The sequence below is a fragment of the Caretta caretta genome, chromosome 6 (assembly GCF_965140235.1).
Source record: "Caretta caretta isolate rCarCar2 chromosome 6, rCarCar1.hap1, whole genome shotgun sequence".
In the NCBI taxonomy this organism is placed as follows: domain Eukaryota; kingdom Metazoa; phylum Chordata; order Testudines; family Cheloniidae; genus Caretta; species Caretta caretta.
In genome coordinates this window covers 103,305,360-103,326,638 of record NC_134211.1, presented here as the reverse complement: position 1 = coordinate 103,326,638, position 21,279 = coordinate 103,305,360, and the positions used below count along the sequence as shown (strand labels likewise).

At 41.9% G+C, this 21,279-nt stretch overlaps 1 protein-coding gene across 3 annotated transcripts in view; it reads right to left on the bottom strand.

Moving 5' to 3' along the window:
* PPP4R4 (protein phosphatase 4 regulatory subunit 4) overlaps positions 1–17,160 on the bottom strand; it is a 136,276-nt gene extending 119,116 nt beyond the window's left edge. Inside the window, exons 1-2 of one of the 3 annotated variants that reach the window (XM_048852204.2) lie at positions 15,725–17,160; positions 15,162–15,235 (exon numbers count right to left, since the gene is read on the bottom strand). In XM_048852204.2, the coding sequence (XP_048708161.1) occupies positions 15,162–15,235; positions 15,725–15,814 (164 nt within the window). In that variant the 5' untranslated portion in view covers positions 15,815–17,160. Of the gene's footprint in view, positions 1–15,161; positions 15,236–15,724 lie in introns of those variants that run through there. The other 2 variants (XM_048852207.2, XM_048852205.2) reach the window with 2 other exon arrangements.
* Between the last annotated feature and the right edge of the window lie 4,119 nt (positions 17,161–21,279).

Sequence of the window (21,279 nt, the reverse complement as noted above, 5' to 3'; positions counted from 1 at the left end):
AGATCCATGAGAGTGGGGTGGAGAAGAAGACAGAAGGATGGATAAATAATGCCTCTCCTTCCCTATTCCCCATTCCCCCCCCAAAAAAATAATCAGCTGGGAAAGGAGAATGAGATTACAGCCCTCTGAGAGTGCAGTCAATGCTCCCTAGTTTTTGCAAGTTATTTGGATTCCATAGTGATGGGCACCTAAGATTACATAACTCAAAGAAAAGAAAGTGAAAGAAAGGGTCTGCACAAGTGCAAACACTTTCCTAGCTAAACTAAAAACAAAACTGGAAGTTTCGTTACAAGATATCTAGTAATAGTCTTTATCCTCAACCCAGACCTCCTCTAAGTAAGTACAGCTCCATTCATGTGAATTAGTTTGCATCAGGCTTGAATCTGATGTTCCATGCCCTCTAGCTAGAAAGAAGAGTAAAAGTTAGAGATGAACAAAGAGCATTATACATTACTTTTTAATTTTAGTATTAAATCCGCACTGTGCCATGTTCCTATGAACACTCACGGTGTGGCTTTCACAGATTCTAAGGCGAGAAGGGACCATTGTGATCATCTAGTCCAACCTCCTGTAGAGCACAGATCATACAACTTCCCCAAAATAATTCCTAGAGTATACCTTTTAGAAAAACATCCAATCTTGATTTAAAAATTGTCAGTAATGGGGAATCCATCATGATATTTGTTAAATTGTTCCAATAGTTGATTACTTTCATCGTTAAAAACATAGGCCTTATTTCCACTTACTTCCAGCCATTGCATTATTATATCTTTATCTGCTAGACTGAAGATCCCATTATCAAATATATGTTCCCCATGTAGGTACTTATAGATTGTGATCAAGTCACCCCTTAACCTTCTCTTTGTTAAGCTAAACAGATTGAGTTCCTTGAGTCTATTACCATAAGGCATATTTTCCAATCCTTTTGCAGTGATGCAATGACTAAGGAACAGTATTCATTGTCAAGAATCAGAGGGGTAGTTGTGTTAGTCTGTAACCACAAAAACGACAAGGAGTCCAGTGGCACCTTAAAGACTAACAAATTTATTTAGGCATAAGTTTTCGTGGGTAAAAAACCACTTCTACAGATCCATGGAGTGAAAATTACAGATACAAGCATAAATATACTGGCACATGAAGAGAAGGGAGTTACCTTACAAGTGGCGAACCACTGATGACAAGGCCAATTCAATCAGGGTGGATGTGGTCCACTCCCAATAATTGATGAGGAGGTGTCAATACCAAGAGAGGGAAAATTGCTTTTGTAGTGAGCCAGCCACTCCCAGTTCCTATTCTAGCCCAAATTAATGGTGATAAATTTGCAAATGAATTGCAGCTCTGCAGTTTATCTTTGAAGTCCATTTATGAAGTTTTTTTGTTGCAGGATGGCTACTTTTAAATATGTTATTGAATGTCCAGGGAGACTGAAGTGTTCTCCTACTGGCTTTTATATGTTACCGTTCCTGATGTTTGATTTGTGTCCATTTATTCTTTTAGGAAGAGACTGTCCGGTTTGGCCAATGTACATGGCAGAGGGGCACTGATGTGTCACATGATGTGTCACAGATGTTATATGCATTGTTTTTACTTATCTGTGTCCTGTCATAATGTAATAGCAAATATTTACATTATAAATACCCCATAACTAATACCATCAGACGTCAAAGAAGCCTTGTGAATGTTAATGAAGGACTTTATCAGAAAAAGTCTTAATTCCAAAGCAAATGGCCATCACTCACAAAGTGCACTCCTCGCTCACCATTATCAAAGGAAAAGTCCACATGGGTAGAGAAAGACTGTCAGCTTGTTTTCTGTGAGAAGAAGCTATAAGAAGGGATTCAAAGAAAGATCCTTCATCTCTCAACTGTTTGGACTCTTACAGGGAAGTGTACCAGATGTAAAGCGGAGATCCCCAGAGAGATCCTGGGTACCCTTTAAAGACTTTGGGGAAACGGACAGTTTATTACATCACTGCCATCATTTGGAATTACAAACTGTGATTCACCTGTACATATATTTTATCTGCTTTAACCTCTCAATCACTCTCATTTACTTCTCTTAGCTAATAAATCTTTAATTAGTTTACTAGTGTTGTCTGGTATAAGATCTGGAGTACCAATTGATCTGGGGTAAGTGACTGGTCTCTTGGGACTGGGAGAAACATGATGTGGTGTACTTTTTGGCTTAAGTTATTTTATCACAAAGTCCAGTTTCTCTGGATGGCAAGATAGGATGGACAGTCTAAGGGGACAGTCTGTGATACCATGGTAAGAATGGTATAGTGATTCAGAACTTTCACATTTGGTGCTGGCTTGGTGAAATCTAATTATAGAACACACCATCAGTTTGGGGTATGTGCCCTGTTTCTGAAAGTCTTCCCTGAGGTAGGCACTCACAATTGTGAGCCACTCCACTCAGTGTAACAATATTAGCTGTTGTTAATCACCAAATGTTTAGACCTGTATGCCAGGACAGCACAGAGGGGCTAAACATGAAAGGAGACAGGGACTAAACATTAGTAAACAGAGAAATAGAGAGATTTAATTTAATTTAAGATTCTTCATTAATTGGCCTTTCTTAAGACAGCTCGTTAAATAGCTTCTTCTAAAGTAAATGATGGAGGTATTTTTTTTCAATTTCATGCAATTTAGTTAACATTGCTTACCTTGCACACCTATAAACTTTCTGGTTATTAATAATTAACCAACATGATCCACCTATCTTTAAACAATTATTTTGCTTACCCATAAATAGCCTTATTAGCTATGAGATACTATGACTGGTTTCTCAATAATTTTGGAAAATAAGACCTCGGTTTCAATTTACCAAGAAAGAAGTGCCTCACCAAAAGCAGGCCCACTCTCAAAGGTGTAATCCATGTGAAAAAGCTCTCTGCAGAAAAGCACAGAAAAGAGATTGTAACTGAAGTAACTAGTCATTTGTGTTCTGTCATTTATGTTGTTTAATGTTTATTTTTCTTTCTTTAATAATAATAATAATAATAAAACAGCCAAAACAGTAATTATTTTATTTGCTTTCAATCACAATATCCCCTAAACACAGAGGATGGGGTGGAGATTAAAGATTATCTCGGCATGGCCCAGCACCTAAGCAAATACTTCTCAGTTTTTAATGAGGCTAATGAAAAGCTTAGGGGTAGTGGCAGGGTGGCTAATGGTAACGAGGATATGGAGATAAAAATTACCACATCCGAAATGGAAGTCAAAATCAAACAGTTCAATGGGACTAAATCAGGGGGCCTGGATTATCTCCATCCAAGAATATTAAAGGAAATGGCACATGAAATTGCAAGCCCAATAGCAAGGATTTTTAATGAATCTGTAAACTCAGGGGTTGTACCCTATGACTGGAGAATTGCCAATATAGTTCCCATGCTTAAGAAAGGGAAAAAATGTGATCCAGGAAACTACAGGTCTCTTAGTTTGACCTCTATTATATGAAAGGTCTTGGAACAAATTTTGAAAGAGAAAGTAGTGAACAGTAATAGAGATAAAATACAACATAGTTTTACAAAAGGTAGATCATGCCAGACCAACCTGATTTTCTTCTTTGAGAAGATAACTGAGTTTTTAGACAAAGGAAATGCAGTAGATCTCATCTACCTGGATTTCAGTTCCACATGGGAAATTATTAGTTAAATTGGAAAAAATAGAAATTAATATGAGAATTGAAAGGTGGATACGGAATTAGTTAAAGGGGAGATTACAATGGGTCATACTGAAAGGTGAATTGTCAGGCTGGAGAGAGGTTACTAGTCGAATTCCTCAAGAACCAGTCTTGGGACCAATCTTATTTACCATTGTCATTAATGACCTTGGCACAAAAAGTGGGAGTGTGCTAATAAAATCTGCGGATGATACAAAGTTTAGAGGTATAGCTAATAAGGAGGAGGACCGGAATATCATACAAGAAGAACTGGATGACCTTGTAAACTGGAGTAATAGAAATGGGATGAAATTTAATAGTGCGAAGTGCAAGGTCATGCATTTAGGGACGAACAACAAGATTTTTTTCTATAAACTGGGAACTTATCAGTTGGAAGAGACAGGAGAGGAGAAAGACCTGGGTGTATTGGTTGATCACAGGATGACTATGTGATGTGGCCGTGAAAAAGCCTAGTGCTGTCCTAGAATGCAACAGGCAAGGTATTTCAGTAGAGAGAAGGAAGTGCTAGTAACCTTATACAAGGCACTGGTGAGGCCTCATCTGGAATACCATGTGCAATTCTGGTCTCCCATGTTTAAGAAAGATTAATTCAAAGTGGAAAAGGTGCGGAGAAGGGCTACTAAGATGATCCAAGGAATGCAAAAACTAACTTATGAGAGGAGACTCAAAGAACTTGGCTTGTTTAGCCTAACCTAAAGAAGGAAGAGGTGAAATATGTTTGCTCTCTATAAATACATAAGAGGGATAAATACCAGGGAAGGAGTATGTGACACTACACCCAATATTCTTCATAGAGATATGGTTATGATATGATTATGGCATAACTAAGATGTATTTAAGCAAGATGGGTCATACGAGATATTATTGGAAAGGTTATGATTTCCTGAATATGATTATCCTATTTGTATGCATGTATCATTTTTGTATCTGAAGTTAGGAATATTGTCTATGCATCTATTAGAAATGTGTGTTTACACTGGGAACGCCCACTAGACAGAATGAAATCAGTCTGGATAGCCAGTTGGGAAGGGCCATTGGGGAAAAAAATTGATCCTTGAAGATGCTAATCTCCCACCAGGAAGTCTTCCTGGGGACGCTACTAACTAACTACTAAGCTTCTCAGTTATGACTGCAGAGACATATGACCAAGTCACGTGGTACTGGACTCTATGATAATATGAGTATTTTTCCACTGACTGGGGGTGGGAATCACACTGGGAGACAAAGGATTCCAGCCATATGTAAAAACTAGTTAAGGTAGGGGATTGACATCATCGTGGTTCGTTCTTCATTGACTCGCCACCCAAAAAAGAGGACTGTGGGAAACACCTGAGAAGAAAAAGACTGGACTACAACAGAAAAAGACTGGAAACAAGCAGGGAGAACTGGAGGTCCTGGTGATGTCAAGGAACTATGACGTGATTGGAATAACAGAGACTTGGTGGGATAACTCACATGACTGGAGTACTGTCATGGATGGTTACAAACTGTTCAGGAAGGACAGGCAGGGCAGAAAAGGTGGGGGAGTAGCACTGTATGTAAGGGAGCAGTATGACTGCTCAGAGCTCCGGTACGAAACTGCAGAAAAACCTGAGTGTCTCTGGATTAAGTTTAGAAGTGTGTGCAACAAGAGTGATGTAGTGGTGGGAGTCTGCTATAGACCACCGGACCAGGGGGATGAGGTAGATGAGGCTTTCTTCCGGCAGCTCACGGAAGCTACTGGATCGCATGCCCTGATTCTCATGGGTGACTTTAATTTTCCTGATATCTGCTGGGAGAGCAATACAGCGGTGCATAGACAATCCAGGAAGTTTTTGGAAAGCGTAGGGGACAATTTCCTGGCGCAAGTGCTCGAGGAGCCAACTAGGGGGGGCGCTTTTCTTGACCTGCTGCTCACAAACCGGGTAGAATTAGTGGGGGAAGCAAAAGTGGATGGGAATCTGGGAGGCAGTGACCATGAGTTGGTTGAGTTCAGGATCCTGACACAGGGAAGAAAGGTAAGCAGCACGATACGGACCCTGGACTTCAGGAAAGCAGACTTCGACTCCCTCAGGGAACGGATGGCCAGGATCCCCTGGGGGACTAACTTGAAGGGGAAAGGAGTCCAGGAGAGCTGGCTGTATTTCAAGGAATCCCTGTTGAGGTTACAGGGACAAACCATCCCGATGAGTCGAAAGAATAGTAAATATGGCAGGCGACCAGCTTGGCTTAATGGTGAAATCTTAGCGGATCTTAAACATAAAAAAGAAGCTTACAAGAAGTGGAAGGTTGGACATATGACCAGGGAAGAGTATAAAAATATTGCTAGGGCATGTAGGAATGTTATCAGGAGGGCCAAATCGCACCTGGAGCTGCAGCTAGCCAGAGATGTCAAGAGTAACAAGAAGGGTTTCTTCAGGTATGTTGGCAACAAGAAGAAAGCCAAGGAATGTGTGGGCCCCTTACTGAATGAGGGAGGCAAACTAGTGACAGAGGATGTGGAAAAAGCTAATGTACTCAATGCTTTTTTTGCCTCTGTCTTCACTAATAAGGTCAGCTCCCAGACTGCTACGCTGGGCATCACAAAATGGGGAAGAGATGGCCAGCCCTCTGTGGAGATAGAGGTGGTTAGGGACTTTTTAGAAAAGCTGGACGTGCACAAGTCCATGGGGCCGGACGAGTTGCATCCGAGAGTGCTGAAGGAACTGGCGGCTGTGATTGCAGAGCCATTGGCCATTATCTTTGAAAACTCGTGGCGAACCGGGGAAGTCCCGGATGACTGGAAAAAGGCTAATGTAGTGCCAATCTTTAAAAAAGGGAAGAAGGAGGATCCTGGGAACTACAGGCCAGTCAGCCTCACTTCAGTCCCTGGAAAAATCATGGAGCAGGTCCTCAAAGAATCAATCCTGAAGCACTTGCATGAGAGGAAAGTGATCAGGAACAGCCAGCATGGATTCACCAAGGGAAGGTCATGCCTGACTAATCTAATCGCCTTCTATGATGAGATTACTGGTTCTGTGGATGAAGGGAAAGCAGTGGATGTATTGTTTCTTGACTTTAGCAAAGCTTTTGACACGGTCTCCCACAGTATTCTTGTCAGCAAGTTAAGGAAGTATGGGCTGGATGAATGCACTACAAGGTGGGTAGAAAGCTGGCTAGATTGTCGGGCTCAACGGGTAGTGATCAATGGCTCCATGTCTAGTTGGCAGCTGGTATCAAGTGGAGTGCCCCAAGGGTCGGTCCTGGGGCCGGTTTTGTTCAATATCTTCATAAATGATCTGGAGGATGGTGTGGATTGCACTCTCAGCAAATTTGCGGATGATACTAAACTGGGAGGAGTGGTAGATACGCTGGAGGGGAGGGATAGGATACAGAAGGACCTAGACAAATTGGAGGATTGGGCCAAAAGAAATCTGATGAGGTTCAATAAGGATAAGTGCAGGGTCCTGCACTTAGGACGGAAGAACCCAATGCACAGCTACAGACTAGGGACCGAATGGCTAGGCAGCAGTTCTGCGGAAAAGGACCTAGGGGTGACAGTGGACGAGAAGCTGGATATGAGCCAGCAGTGTGCCCTTGTTGCCAAGAAGACCAATGGCATTTTGGGATGTATAAGTAGGGGCATAGCGAGCAGATCGAGGGACGTGATCGTTCCCCTCTATTCGACATTGGTGAGGCCTCATCTGGAGTACTGTGTCCAGTTTTGGGCCCCACACTTCAAGAAGGATGTGGATAAATTGGAGAGAGTCCAGCGAAGGGCAACAAAAATGATTAGGGGTCTGGAACACATGAGTTATGAGGAGAGGCTGAGGGAGCTGGGATTGTTTAGCCTGCAGAAGAGAAGAATGAGGGGGGATTTGATAGCTGTTTTCAACTACCTGAAAGGGGGTTCCAAAGAGGATGGCTCTAGACTGTTCTCAATGGTATCAGATGACAGAACGAGGAGTAATGGTCTCAAGCTGCAGTGGGGGAGGTTTAGATTGGATATTAGGAAAAACTTTTTCACTATGAGGGTGGTGAAACACTGGAATGCGTTACCTAGGGAGGTGGTAGAATCTCCTTCCTTAGAGGTTTTTAAGGTCAGGCTTGACAAAGCCCTGGCTGGGATGATTTAACTGGGAATTGGTCCTGCTTTGAGCAGGGGGTTGGACTAGATGACCTTCTGGGGTCCCTTCCAACCCTTATATTCTATGATTCTATGATTCTATGACTAGGGGAGAAGGGCTGAGCCCAGGTGAGAGGGTTGTCTCACCTGTGAAAGGAATGTCTGGAGATTTAAGCTGCAAGCCAGTGCAGCTCGCCTTCAAGAATCTCTGCAATCTACCTAAAACAACATTTAGGGAAAGAATTTTCTACTTATAACCTGTTTCTTTAGTATACTAAGCTTAGATTGCATGTTTGTTTTATTTGCTAGGTAATCTGCTTTGATCCGTTTGCTATCCCTTACAATCACTTAAAAACTATCTTTTGTAGTTAATAAACTTGTTTTGTTTTTTTCTAAAACCAGTGTGTGTGGAAATCATAACTTGGGGCAGAAAGCTGTGTATATCCCTCTCCACATTGAGAGAAGGGGGCAAATTTCATGAGCTTATGCTGTACAGGTCTCTGTATAATGCAAGACAGTACAATTTTGGGTTTGCCCTCTAGAGGGGTGTGTGCACTTGAGTACTGGGCAATTTCTTAGCTGAGTTGTCCCAGGCAGAGCTGATCTCTGCATCTGTGTGCATAGCTGCAGCTGGATGTACCCCTACCTGTATGAGTCTGGTAAAGTGCAGTCTGAACCTGGGAAAGGCTTTGACAAGCTGCATATTAGTACAATGTAAAGGGAACTCCGGCTGGTGGGTCAGGTGGGCTCAGTGGTACCCCAGTTCCAAGTGGCACCCAGAGAGGGGGGCGGGAGAAACCCATCACAGACAGGAGTTATTTAAGTTAAGCACTAATGTATACACAAGAACAAATGGCTATAGACTGGCCATCAACAACTTCGGGCTTGAAATTAAGGGAAGATTTCTAACTATCAGAGGAGTGAAGTTCTGGAACAGCCTTCCAAGGGAAGCAGTAGGGCTAAAATACCTAACTGGCTTCAAGACTGAGCTTGATTAGTTTATGGGGAGAATGGTATGAAGGGACTGCCTACGATGGCAGTGGCCCATCGGCATCTGCCAGTAACAAAAATCCCCAGTGGCTGGAGATGGGACACTAGATGGGGAGGCTCTCAGTTACTACAGAAAATTATTTCCCAGTTATCTGCCTGGTGGGTCATGCCCACATGCTCAGGGTCTAACTGATTCCCATATTTGGGGTCGGGAAGGAATTTCCCCCAGATCAGATTGGCAGAGACCCTAGGGAGTTTTTGCCTTCCTTTGCAAAATGGGGCACAGGTCACTTGCAGGTTTAAACTACTGGAAATAGTGAATTCTCTGCAACTTGAAGTCTCTATTTTGAGGTCTTCGGTAACTCAGCCAGAGGTTAGGAATCTATTTCAGGAGTGGGTGAGTGAGATTCTGTGGCCAGCAATGTGCAGGAGGTCAGACTAGATGATCATGATGATTCCTTCTGACCTTAAAGTCTATGAGTCTAAGATGTCTAAAAGACAGCCTGTGATTAGAAGAATGGGAGTCACATTCCTAAATTGTCAGTAAGAGAGACAATTACTAAGAGCTGGCCTATCGTTTCTTGTTTCTCTAGACTAAATATTTTTAGTATTTTGGGGTGAAGGTATAAAATTACTTGACATTCAACACAATTTAAAATTACTCCTCGTACCCCACAGCTAGCATTCAATGGCAAATAAAGGTGTGTTCTTAAAATGATATTTTTATGGAAGATACAGCAGAGTTATTTACAGTGAGAGCAGTGATTTCATAAACTCTGGTGGACATGACAGTCATGAGAAAGCAAGTTTTAATAAATTGAGACATTTGACTCAGTAGTCCCATATTTCCAAAGACTGGCAAGGCTAAGTACTGAAGAACATAGGCTAGGTCTCAGACTGGCAAGTTCTATCCGAAGGCTGATATGGAAAAGCGACTATGTCTTGAAAGAGCTCTGAAATGTAAATTTAGAATGCCACTAAAATGTTAACTTTGGGAAATAACATCGCAGAGTTTTACACATTTCTAGTGCTCCCATCACAGTGGTATCTAGATGCCAAGTTCTTTTTCTACCTTCCATTCAATATGTTATTTGTACAAGTCTTCCTTTGAGGAAATAACCATATCTTTGGCTAAAGATGTCACTGCAGCATTAATTTTTTTATCTAAAGCTCTTTTATCTCTCAAGCCTGGAAAGCTTCTCTCTCTCAAGGGGGATAGTGGCATACAGAGCAGCTACTGCCCCAACTTCCCCACTCCATCTCACCAGTTTCTGATTGTACAAAAGGCCATCCAATATCTGTGAGTGCAGGGGGAGTCCGCAACAATTTTACCTTTTCCCTGTCCTCAGGATTAAAAGGCTTCTCAGGAGCACGGTGCTACCCTCCTCTCTGTATAGCTGTATGTGTAGCTGAGTCACTCTCAACTACCTTTTAAAGTTCAGATATGACAAACATTTAATTACCTTTGACTTTTTACAGACTCATTTGTTGCATTTAAAATATTTTAAAGTAGTCAATATAAGCAAAGATAATATTTTCACAGAACTGAATTTAATAAAAAGTTACTTAGCACTAACTTGTAAAAAAGTTCTTTTTGGATTTTTTGCTTCACTAACTTCTTATCCGTGAATTTATTTGCATAACAGAAACAATGTCAGACAACTAATTTATGCAAATGTATGCAAATAAATGGGTCAATAATGCAATTTCAATATAATTTAAATTGCAGTTTACAAAATAAGAACAAAAAGCGGTGAGGCTACAATCACAAGCATGCTTAAGAACATAAAGGAGGAGTGAAGAGAAAGAAGGTCATGTTTGTAATGTTAATATTTGCAGCTTAATGATGTAGATAACAGAATATTTTGCTACACTGCAGAATCCAACAACTGGATATTTCAAAATCCTGTGTAGGCACATGGCCACAAAATGTGAAGTCTATGTTTTGAAGCTGTTTTACCAGCTCTCATAATTTCATTGCAAGTCTTGCAATATTTGAGGTTATCTTATAGCTCCAGCTCTTGGAGTTGTACACTTAAATGAGAATCTCGACTCTCATTTAAAACAAAAAGTAAGGTGCTAGCCCTCACAGTTGCAGAGGAGCCCTAAAAGCTGAAAAGCCAGAAGGCAAACAAAATACCCAAGATTTATTATTAGTAAAATCTCATGATTTTTGAATTGCTTGAGGTTCGCAACAATGTAAATTTATAAAAGTTCACTAAAGTTTGCAAATACACCAGTTGATGTAAGATGTCTGCTATAAGAGTGTTTTTGTAGTTATTGTGCTTATAAACATGCTAAAGTTCTAAGAGTTTCATTTTTTCATATCTACAGGTTTTACTTAGTCTACAATAATCTTCTGTGTTAAATGCTTTGCAAAAATATAGTGATTTTTTTTAAAACTGTGAGACAAGATGCCGCCTATTACAAAGCATGTTCCCAAAAGGGTGAATAATTGAACCTTCTAACTTAATAACATATTTTTCCTCTGTCATTTTCAATACAACAGAAATAGTAAGTAAACAAGCATAAAGAAACAAACTGGAGTAGCTGAATACAATACTATACATGCAGTAAAGTAAGACCACTAGGGAAATTTATCACAGAAGGCTTCAGAAAATAATCGAAGAACAGTGTGCATGCCAGTGATAGACACTATCCCAATACAAAATCAAGTATCTTTGCAACAAACAAAATGTATCTTTTAAAAGTCATAATCCATCACAGCATATCACACTGACCCAATATGGTCTCATTGTTTAGCTGGGCTCTCTTGTCTGTCTATATTCATCTGTTGTCTCTTGTCTCAAACTTAGATTGTAAGCTCCTTAGGGCAGGCACAGTCTTTTTGTTCTGTGTTTGTACAGCACCTAGCACAAGGGGGTCTTGGTCCATGTTTAGGGCTTCTAACTGCTACAATAATACAAATAATAAATAATAATTATCATCATTTTGCTATTGGCATTATGCCCCAAAGGAATTAAGGATATTACTTAGCTGCCAACACCTCCATGAGACAGACAAGTTTTATTTTCCCCATTTTACAGGTGTCCAAATTTAAAGACTGAGGAGTTAACGGACTTGCTCAAGGTCACAGAGAGAATCGGTGTCAGAAGTTATTAAAATTAACAACTTCCTGATTTGGAGACACATGATCATTCCACTAGACCATCCTGCCTTTCAATGATTGTTCTAAAAATACAAGTTTAACACCGGTTATTCAAACCCAGTTCTCCAAAACACTGATTATCTGAAATTATAAAACATCCCCTTAACACCAAAATTTCATTTTTCAAAATTTGACTGTTCTCAAAAGTCACTTGGGTAGGGGAGGATTTACCTGCAAATATATATATATAAATTTAGAGAACGAGTTTTCCCTTTGTAGAAACAATGTAGACAAGACAATCAAAGTTACAAAAAAAAAAACCCAGTATTGTTGAGTCAACAAAACAAAAATCTGTTCACAGGCAGTGATCAAACTGTAATTGAAATAAAACAATATCCTCATGAAAGTAATACATCACCAAAAGCAGATCCGTGTTATTTGAATTGCAGTAGCACCTAAAGGCTCCAATCAAGGATTGGGGCTCCAGTATATTATGCACTATACACACACACAATCAGTGCTTAAAGTGGCCTGAAAAAAAAGTGTGTGGAGTGTCTCATTACCCACACATCTACTCACGCTCCCTGCCTAACAATTAATTGTGCCCCAAAAATCAATCCTGCCCTTTAGATTCCACCATCAGTTCTGCACTTCAGACCCACATTATAGTTACCCCATCAGTTCTGCCTAAAATATTAAGAGAGCAAGTACAAGCAAGACTTGAAAAATAGGCACTGACTGTTAAGACTGATAAGAAAGAGGAAGAATTAAGAGTATGGGGGGGAATTCAATAGCAGAAAATAAAGTAATTCATGCATCAAAAATCTCAGACAACTAAAATGTTACTGCTGTTCTCCACAAGAAAGGTGACAACATCTAACCGCAGACTAGTGATTCAGTAGCAAAGGACTTGAGAAAAATAACTCTGAGCACAACAAAAATTACATTAGCATCTAGGAAATAATATAAAAAATATTGTTTGTTTTGTTTTAAGAGACTAAGGTATGTTGTAATGTGAGGACTCAGACAGGACTCTCGCTTTCAGGTGCTTTTTATTATTATTAAATATTTATATTGCTGCAACATCTAAATGCCTCAGGCAGGATCGGAGCCCTATTGTGCTAGGTGTTGCACAAACACATTACTACTTTAAAAAGAAAAGGAGTACTTGTGGCATCTTAGAGACAGCTAGAGCAAGCTTATGCTCAAATAAATTGGTTAGTCTCTAAGGTGCCACAAGTACTCCTTTTCTTTTTGAGGATACAGACTAACACGGTTGCTACTCTGAAACCTGTAATTACTACTTTAATGACCAAGAACTACTCACTTTAGTAAAGTTAAGCATCCACGTATGTGTTTGCTGGATCAGGGCCCTAAGAAGATCAGTTAACAATAGGAAAGATAGAGCAAGGGGGATACAATATACACACAGACACACACACACACAAATAAAAATGGAATTTCTTAAATTATTATAAACAGACAAAGCATCAACTATCTCCATCTGGAACTCAACCCAGTCATCACTAAATTGATTAATTTTTCGTAGGTATCAATGCCTATCCACAAGGACCAGCACAGAAGAAGGTATATAGACCTCTGGATGAGAAGCGGACATCACTGGCAAAGAGGAATAGGTGGAAGGAGGGGGGGCAATGTGATATAATAGATAAGAATACTGGAGACAAAAATACATCATTGTGTGATATAAAGAGGATACGACTTCTGCTACAGGCGGGATGCCATTCCAGCTCCTTTTTTCCCCACTTATAGCCCAACCAGCATGAGAGGGGAAATTTCCTCCATGCTATCAAATGACAAAAGCTTCCACTGGATTAACATATATACCCCAAACAGTTTTATCACAATGAGAAACCATTTAATAAAAAAGCTTATCAAGTATAGATGAAAGTTACTTTCAACAATATAAGGACTACAATTAGATAGACGTGCAAACATCTTTGCAAGGCAAAAAAGTATGTCCCTGGACAGCTGTGCAGTCACAGAGAAAGGAGAAAAGAAAGTCAAGAAGAGTCCAAGGCCAGGTTGAAAAGCAACTAGTAAAATGAAAGATATGAAAATGAGCCTCCTTCTTACCCTTTAGCCAGACAGTGTTCCAATAATGACATATTGTTGGAAACATGATCTTTAATCAGGAAAGAAAGAAAGAAATTTGCCATCATGCAGAAAAGAAACTACTGATTGTTATGAGATAATGACCTAAAACATTGTATAACTACAAACTAGAGCTCTGATCCCTATTCTCTTGTACAGTACTTCCATTGGAGTCAATAGGACTAGTCATATAATTGCATTAGTAAACGTTGCAAGATCAGATCTTTAATGATTAGAACATTCAAAATTAAAAAAATAAGCCACAGCTAAAATTTATTACCAAAAGTACAGCAGATGGCCAAAACTGCAGGCCTACCAATACTGCCAAGCAAACCAGACCAAAAAAAATTAGGGAACTGAAAAACATCCTGAAAAATTTGAAGACAAGTATGGATTCAGAGAGCACTAAAGATAGCCGACAGATAAATTGGAAGGAAACTAGCAGCTGGCTCTCCAATTACTGAGTATTGTACAAAAGTATATAGTCAAATCAAAATCCTTCAGAACACTTATCCCCTCAAAGATGACATCTGCAGTACAGTCAAAAGAGATCTGGGTTTGAAACAATTATAATTTAAAACAATTAAGTAACAGTAACTATACACTTTAGGGAACTGGAAGAGGAGGGTAAAATGAGAAACAAGAGCATGGTTAAATATTAAAATAATCTGTTACACAGTATTTTCTTAGGACAGTGAGACTGATCTCTCAAACAGTTCGCCTCTTTATACTGCCCAGAATCATGCAATAAACTCAAACAGCTCTGTTCCATGTCTGCATAATCATTGCTCATGCTATAGAGTGAATATGAAGTTAGTCACTGATGGCTCTCTTTAATACCAACACTCAGCTCAAAACCAATTACAAGGCAAAAAAAAATATGAAGAACAACTCATTAATGGAGAGGGCCATCTCAGGAACTTACTCAGCAAATAAACACTTGTAGGTCTATAGGGGTATACTATCGAATACCACTTTGTGTAGGTTTAACAAAATGATTGGGTAACACACCTATTTTATCTTGCCTCTATTTGTGATCATTCAAACAGTAAGAAGAATAAAACCAAGAAACCTTAGAGACAGAAACCACAAGGTAAAAGGAATAGGGAACTAAAATAAAAACTGGATGTTGTCAATATGGACAGCAACATTTCACAACAATATTTTAGGACATACCTGAGTAGATATACAGCCCTTTCAATATCATTGAGTTCTTCATCAACTGTCAATCTCTCTATTTCTTCTGGTGTCTATCAAGTGTGAAATACAAAATATGATTTTACTGTTTCCCTGTTTTATTTGTCTTATAACAACCCTTTCTCCAAACCCTCAGAGATAATTACATGGTTAATAGGAGTTTAACCCTTAAAATCTCAAATAAGGCTTCAAATTCAGTCAGATAAATCTTTAGCCAGAAATATGTTAGTGACTCTAATAAGGTTCTGTTCTAACAGTTATTCTTATAATAAATATTTCATGCATATTTATAATTAACATAAGACATATAAACGTTACTGTAAACATCAACTACGTTTTCTCTATTTTTTCCCACTTACGTTTTTGTTTATACCTAGACACATCAAGGCTCTATTAAACAGAATTCATGGATGTTAATTTCACCACAACTGAAATTTTTTTAAAAAATAAGGTGCTGCCAGAGCAGCCAGCTATGCACAAATACAAGCCTGAAATAATTCCAGCTGGATTTTAAAGCATCACTCTGGTTTTAAAGTATATACCTTTAAACTCCTGCGCACCGGCCTTTCTATAATAGTAAGTTCCTGCAGGTCTTCTATGTACCCAAATAAATTGTTCTGACTAAAATCCATTTTGAAGGAGACGATTAAAGGATGCACGTAATAACTACAGCCCCTGGCAAACCATGATCCATCCAAGCCTCATATTGCATTCAGTAGGAGAGGAGTCCACGCAAACACCCCCTTCCCCCGATGCACTTGAGCGTAGAGCAGCGACTGCCTCTTCCTCATAGGAAGCTGCTGAGCCCACACCACCCAGGAGGGGCCTCAGCAAACACAATGCGGCACCAGCACAACCTACTGCTACTTCTCTATGAGCATCACTCCAACGCAACACAGGCTCCTGGAAGGAAACTTTCCCCAGCTGCCTTACTTCCCTTAGTCCCTCCAGCGTCTGCAGGGAGCGGCAGGCACCAGCCTTCCCACCCTTTGCTCCGCGTGCCCTGCTGTAGGTTGAAGGGGGGGGGGCGGTTGCTTCGACTTTCTCCTCCACGCAGAAGCGATGCTCTTCTCTTCAGGCTGGGGGGCGCCGGGCGGGAGGAAGCAAGCTACGTCGGGGGCGGCGGTCCCTCTCCTCCAGCAGGCAGCAGCCGTGGGTGTCGCCCCCTCAAGGGATCGGGTTGAAGGGCGCAGTTGTTTGTGGAGCTTCCACGTAAATGGGGCAGATGAGGGCAAGTCCCCTAAGCGGGTGGGTTGGGGGGCAGTTGGTCCTTCTGCCGCACGCCCCCCGAGAGCGGCGGATGGGGGGCAGTTCCTCCAAGAGGAGGTGTTGGCGGGCGCGGTTAGGCCCCGCTCCCCTTGCGCATCCCCGGAGCCCCGGGTCGTTATTCGCCAGGGTAGGTCACCAGTGAGAGGGATGCGGTGCCATCGCCCCGGGACGGCCCTCGGGCAGGACAGCGGCTTTCCAGGCGCCGGGAGGCGCTCCCTTCTCCGACGAGGCCCCAGCGAAGCGCAGAGCCGCCACTCAACGACCGAGAGCAGGGCAGGAGCCGCCCCCAGCACCGCGGAGCTGGTCGCCGGGGCAACGCGCCGCTACAGCAGCCTTCGCGGGGCAAAAGAGTTGCCCGAACGCGGCAATATCGGAACGCGCTGGGGGGATACGGGGTGGGGGCTCCGGCACTACCCTGCCGCAGCTCACCCTGGAATGGGGGGCGGAGGGGCGAGCTTGATCTCCAGGAGAGAGGCGACCCCCGCGGGCCAGAAGCGGGGCTCACGCTGGTCTCACACAGCCCTGTGTCAAGGCTCTCCTCACACCCGATGGCAGGGCTCTCGTCTGTCAGGGCTCGCCTCCATATCACCCACACCGGACGACGGGGCTCTCCCCCATCGCACACCCACGCACCCCTGTGTCCGGGTTCGTCTCCTTCACACAGACACAGACCAGTGTCGGAGCTCTCTCCGCCATCTCATATTCACACACACACCGTGTGGCGGCTCTTTCCTCCTTCGGTCCCATCCTCCTTCCCCCCACCCCCTTTGTCAAAGTTCTCCTCCCTGCCCCCCCAAGAAAAATGTCAGGGCTCTTTCCTCCTCCCATTCCCCCCCCCCCCCCCACACACACACACACAATGTCAGGGCTCTCACCTCCATCACACACCCCACAACCACACAAATAATGTCAGAGCTCTCCACCATCACACACCCCTATTTCACGGCTCTCCTCCAGGTCACACCACCCTCATATCCAGTGCCATGTCACACCCCCCTCCTATCCATCTCTTTTTCACATACACACACACAGTTTGAGAGGTCTCTCCTCCATCACACACACGTCAGGCTCTCTTCCCACACACACGCACACACTACACATCAGGGCTCTCTCCTCCAACACATGCACACACGCACACGCATAGAGCATCAAGGCTGTCCTATATTATAGATCCTTCCACCACCAGCAACAGGACTCCTGTCCCCAATGGCAGGGCTCTGATCCGTCATACCGCTCAATGTTAATACCCCTCAATCACACACCTAGTGTCCCATGCTCTGGGGTCCCTAAATCTTAGACTGCCAGAAGCTGGGGCAAGACCATAGGGACTGGATTACTCAATAAATTTCCCTGTTCGGTTCATTCCCTCTGAAGCATCTAGCACCAGCCACTGTTGAAACACAAAAAGAAAAGGAGTACTTGTGGCACCTTAGAGACTAACCAATTTATTTGAGCATGAGCTTTCGTGAGCTACAGCTCACTTCATCCTTGAGAGCATGAGGCACAAGCTGTCAGCATAGTCTGTGTGGTATGTAGATTGTAATGGATTTTTTACCTTCAGTCCTTTTGGTACGATGTCCATCTGTTTGCATTTGGAAAGGAAGATGATGTCTGTATCTGTACAAGTTTTTTCATGCAGTTGATAGATTTCCACTCCATACGGCTAAATGCAGTGCTGAGCTGTAGCTCACGAAAGCTCATGCTCAAATAAATTGGTTAGTCTCTAAGGTGCCACAAGTACTCCTTTTCTTTTTGCGAATACAGACTAACACGGCTGTTCCTCTGAAACCTGTTGAAACACAGGATACTGAGCTAGCTGGACCATTGTCTGACCCAGTATGGCCATTCTTATGTTCAGCGTCAGGGTGTTCCTCACAAGTAGGGCTCTGTGTCTGTCACAGAGGTCGCGGAAGTCACAGAATCCGTCACTTCCGTGACCTCCGTGACTTCTGCAGGGCCAGTCTGGCTGACTCCAGGGCTGCCCAAGCAGCTGGCCCAGTGGACAGCCACACCAGCTGCTGCTCTGGCAGCCCCCGGCAGCAGTCTCTGGCCAGCCAGCCAGAGCAGCTGCGGTTCACTGGCCCGGGCAGAGGTCCCCAACCAGCTGGCTTGCTGACCAGAGTAGCAGCGGTCTACTGGCCCGGGCAGCTGGTGCCCTGGATGCCCCTCGCCCCCAGCAACACCCCTCCCAGACGTCCCCCAGCAGTGGCCCCAGTGCCCCCCCCCCGACTTTATCACAGGTATTTGTAATATAAATCATGGACAGGTCACGGTCCGTGAATTTTTGTTTATTGCCCGTGTCCAGTCCATGACTTTTACTAAAAATTCCTGTGACTAAGTCATAGCCTTATTCATAAGCCCTCTTCCTCCTATGTCAGGACTGTCCTTCCATCCCACACTGAAGTGTCCCAGTAAAAAGCCCAACGTCTGGTCTATTTCAAAATAGACCTTTTTGAGTGAGATCAGATTTTCAGAAATGTTTGTGAAAGAGTGTCATGAAATATACAGCAAATTCCTTTTATGCTAGAAGCTTTTAAATGCTCCCTTAAAATTAATCTCCAGTCAAGGAATTTATCTTCAGATAAACGGGACTTGGCACCAGGTCTGCAATGGAGAATGGAAGGGATCTCCAGTAATAATACCTTGTACTATTCAGCTCCTTATTTAATTTTTCCCCCCTTGGCTCTGGTTAGATACTGTTCATACTTAATCATACAATAATAAGACAGAGTTTATTATTGTACTGTTTGATTTTTATAAGCACTCTCAACTTACAGTAAAATTTATCATTCTGCCTGACAGATACATATTTGGGTGGAGGGAAAGAATATTCAGTGTTATTTTGAAATAATAGCATCCTGTTTTTAGATATGGCTGATGGGCAAATTGCCAAACTGTCAGGGCTCTCTCCTCAATCACACTCACAGAAGATCGCAAACCTATCTTTTGTAGTTAATAAAACTTGGTTTTGTTTTCTCTAAAACCAGTTTGTGGAATTCATAACTGGAGGGCAAAAGCTGTGTATATCTTTCTCCACAGTGAGGGAGGGGGCAAATTTCATGAGCTTATGCTGTATAGTTCTATGTGCAGTGCAAGACGGTACAATTTTGAGTTTACACTCCAGAGGGGGTATGCACTTGAGTGCTGGAAAATTCCTTAGCTGAGCTTCCCATGCAGCAGAGCTGATCTCAGCATCTGTATGTATAGCTGCATGTAGGTGTGTCCCTACCTGTATGTGTGCTGGTAAAGTGCAGTCTGAAGCCTGAGGGAGGGCTTGGCTGGCTTACCTCAGCAATACAGTGTAACAGGAATCCAGGCTGGTGGGTCAGGCAGGCTCAGTGGTACCCCAGTTCCAAATGGCACCCTGGGGGAACCCATCACATGATCTAGACATAGACAACACAATGAAATTCAACAAAGACACCTATAAAGTGCTACACTTAGGGAAGAAAAACCAAAATATTTTTGATGTTTTCTACATTTTTAAATATATTGATTTCAATTACAACACAGAATACAACAGCACTCACTTTATATTTATTTTTATTACAAATATTTGTACTCTAAAAACCAAAAGAAATAGTATTTTTCAATTCATCTCATACAATACTGTAGTGCAATCTCTTTATCATGAAAGTTGAACTTACAAATGTAGAGTTATGTACAAAAAATAACTGCACTGAAAAATAAAACAATGTAAGACTTTAGAGCCTACAAGTCCACACAGTCCTACTTCTTGTTCAGCCAATCGCTCAGACAAACAAGTTTGTTTACATTTGCAGGAGATAATGCTGCCCTCTTCTTGTTTACAATGTCACCTGAAAGTGAGAACAGGCATTCGCATGGCACTGTTGTAGCAGGCGTCACAAGTTATTTACGTGCCAGATGCGCTAAAGATTCATATGTGCCTTCATGCTTCAGCCACCATTCCAGAGGACATTCGTCCATGCTGATGACGGGTTCTGCTCAATAACAATCCAAAGCAGTGTAGAAAAACGTATGTTCATTTTCATCATCTGAGTCAGATGCCACCAGCAGAAAGTTGATTTTCTTTTTTTGGTGGTTTGGGTTCTGTAGTTTCCGCATCAGAGTGTTGCTCTCTTAAGACTTCTGAAAGCATGCTCCACACCTCATCCCTCTCAGATTTTGGACAGCACTTCAGATTCTTAAACCTTGGGTCCAGTGCTGTAGCTATTCTTATCTTCTGTGCATTTTGTCAAATCTGCTGTGAAAGTGTTCTTAAAACCAACATGTAGTGGGTCATCACCTGAGACTGCTATAATATGAAATATATGGCAGAATGCAGGTAGAACAGAGACATACAATTCTCCGCCAAGGAGTTCAGTCACAAATTTAATTAAAGCATTATTTTTTTAACGAGCATCATCTGTATGAAAGCATGTCCTCTGGAATGGTGTCTAAAGCATGAAGGGGCATACGACTGTTTAACATATCTGGAACGTAAATACCTTGCAATGCCGGCTACAGAAGTGTCATAGGAACTCCTGTTCTCACTTTCATCTGACACTGTAAATAGAACCAGGCAGCTGTATCTCCCATATATGTAAACAAACTTGTTTGTGTTAGCAATTGGCTGAACAAGAAGTAGGACTGAGTGGATTTGTAGGCTGTAAAGTTTTACATTGTTTTGTTTTTGAGTGCAGTTATATAACAAAAAGAATCTACATTTGTAAGTTACATTTTCATGATAAAAAGAGATTGCACTACAGTGCTTGTATGAGGTGAATTGAAAAATACACTTTTATCATTTTTACAATGCAAATATTTGAAATAAAAAATAATTATATAAAGTGAGCACTGTACAGTT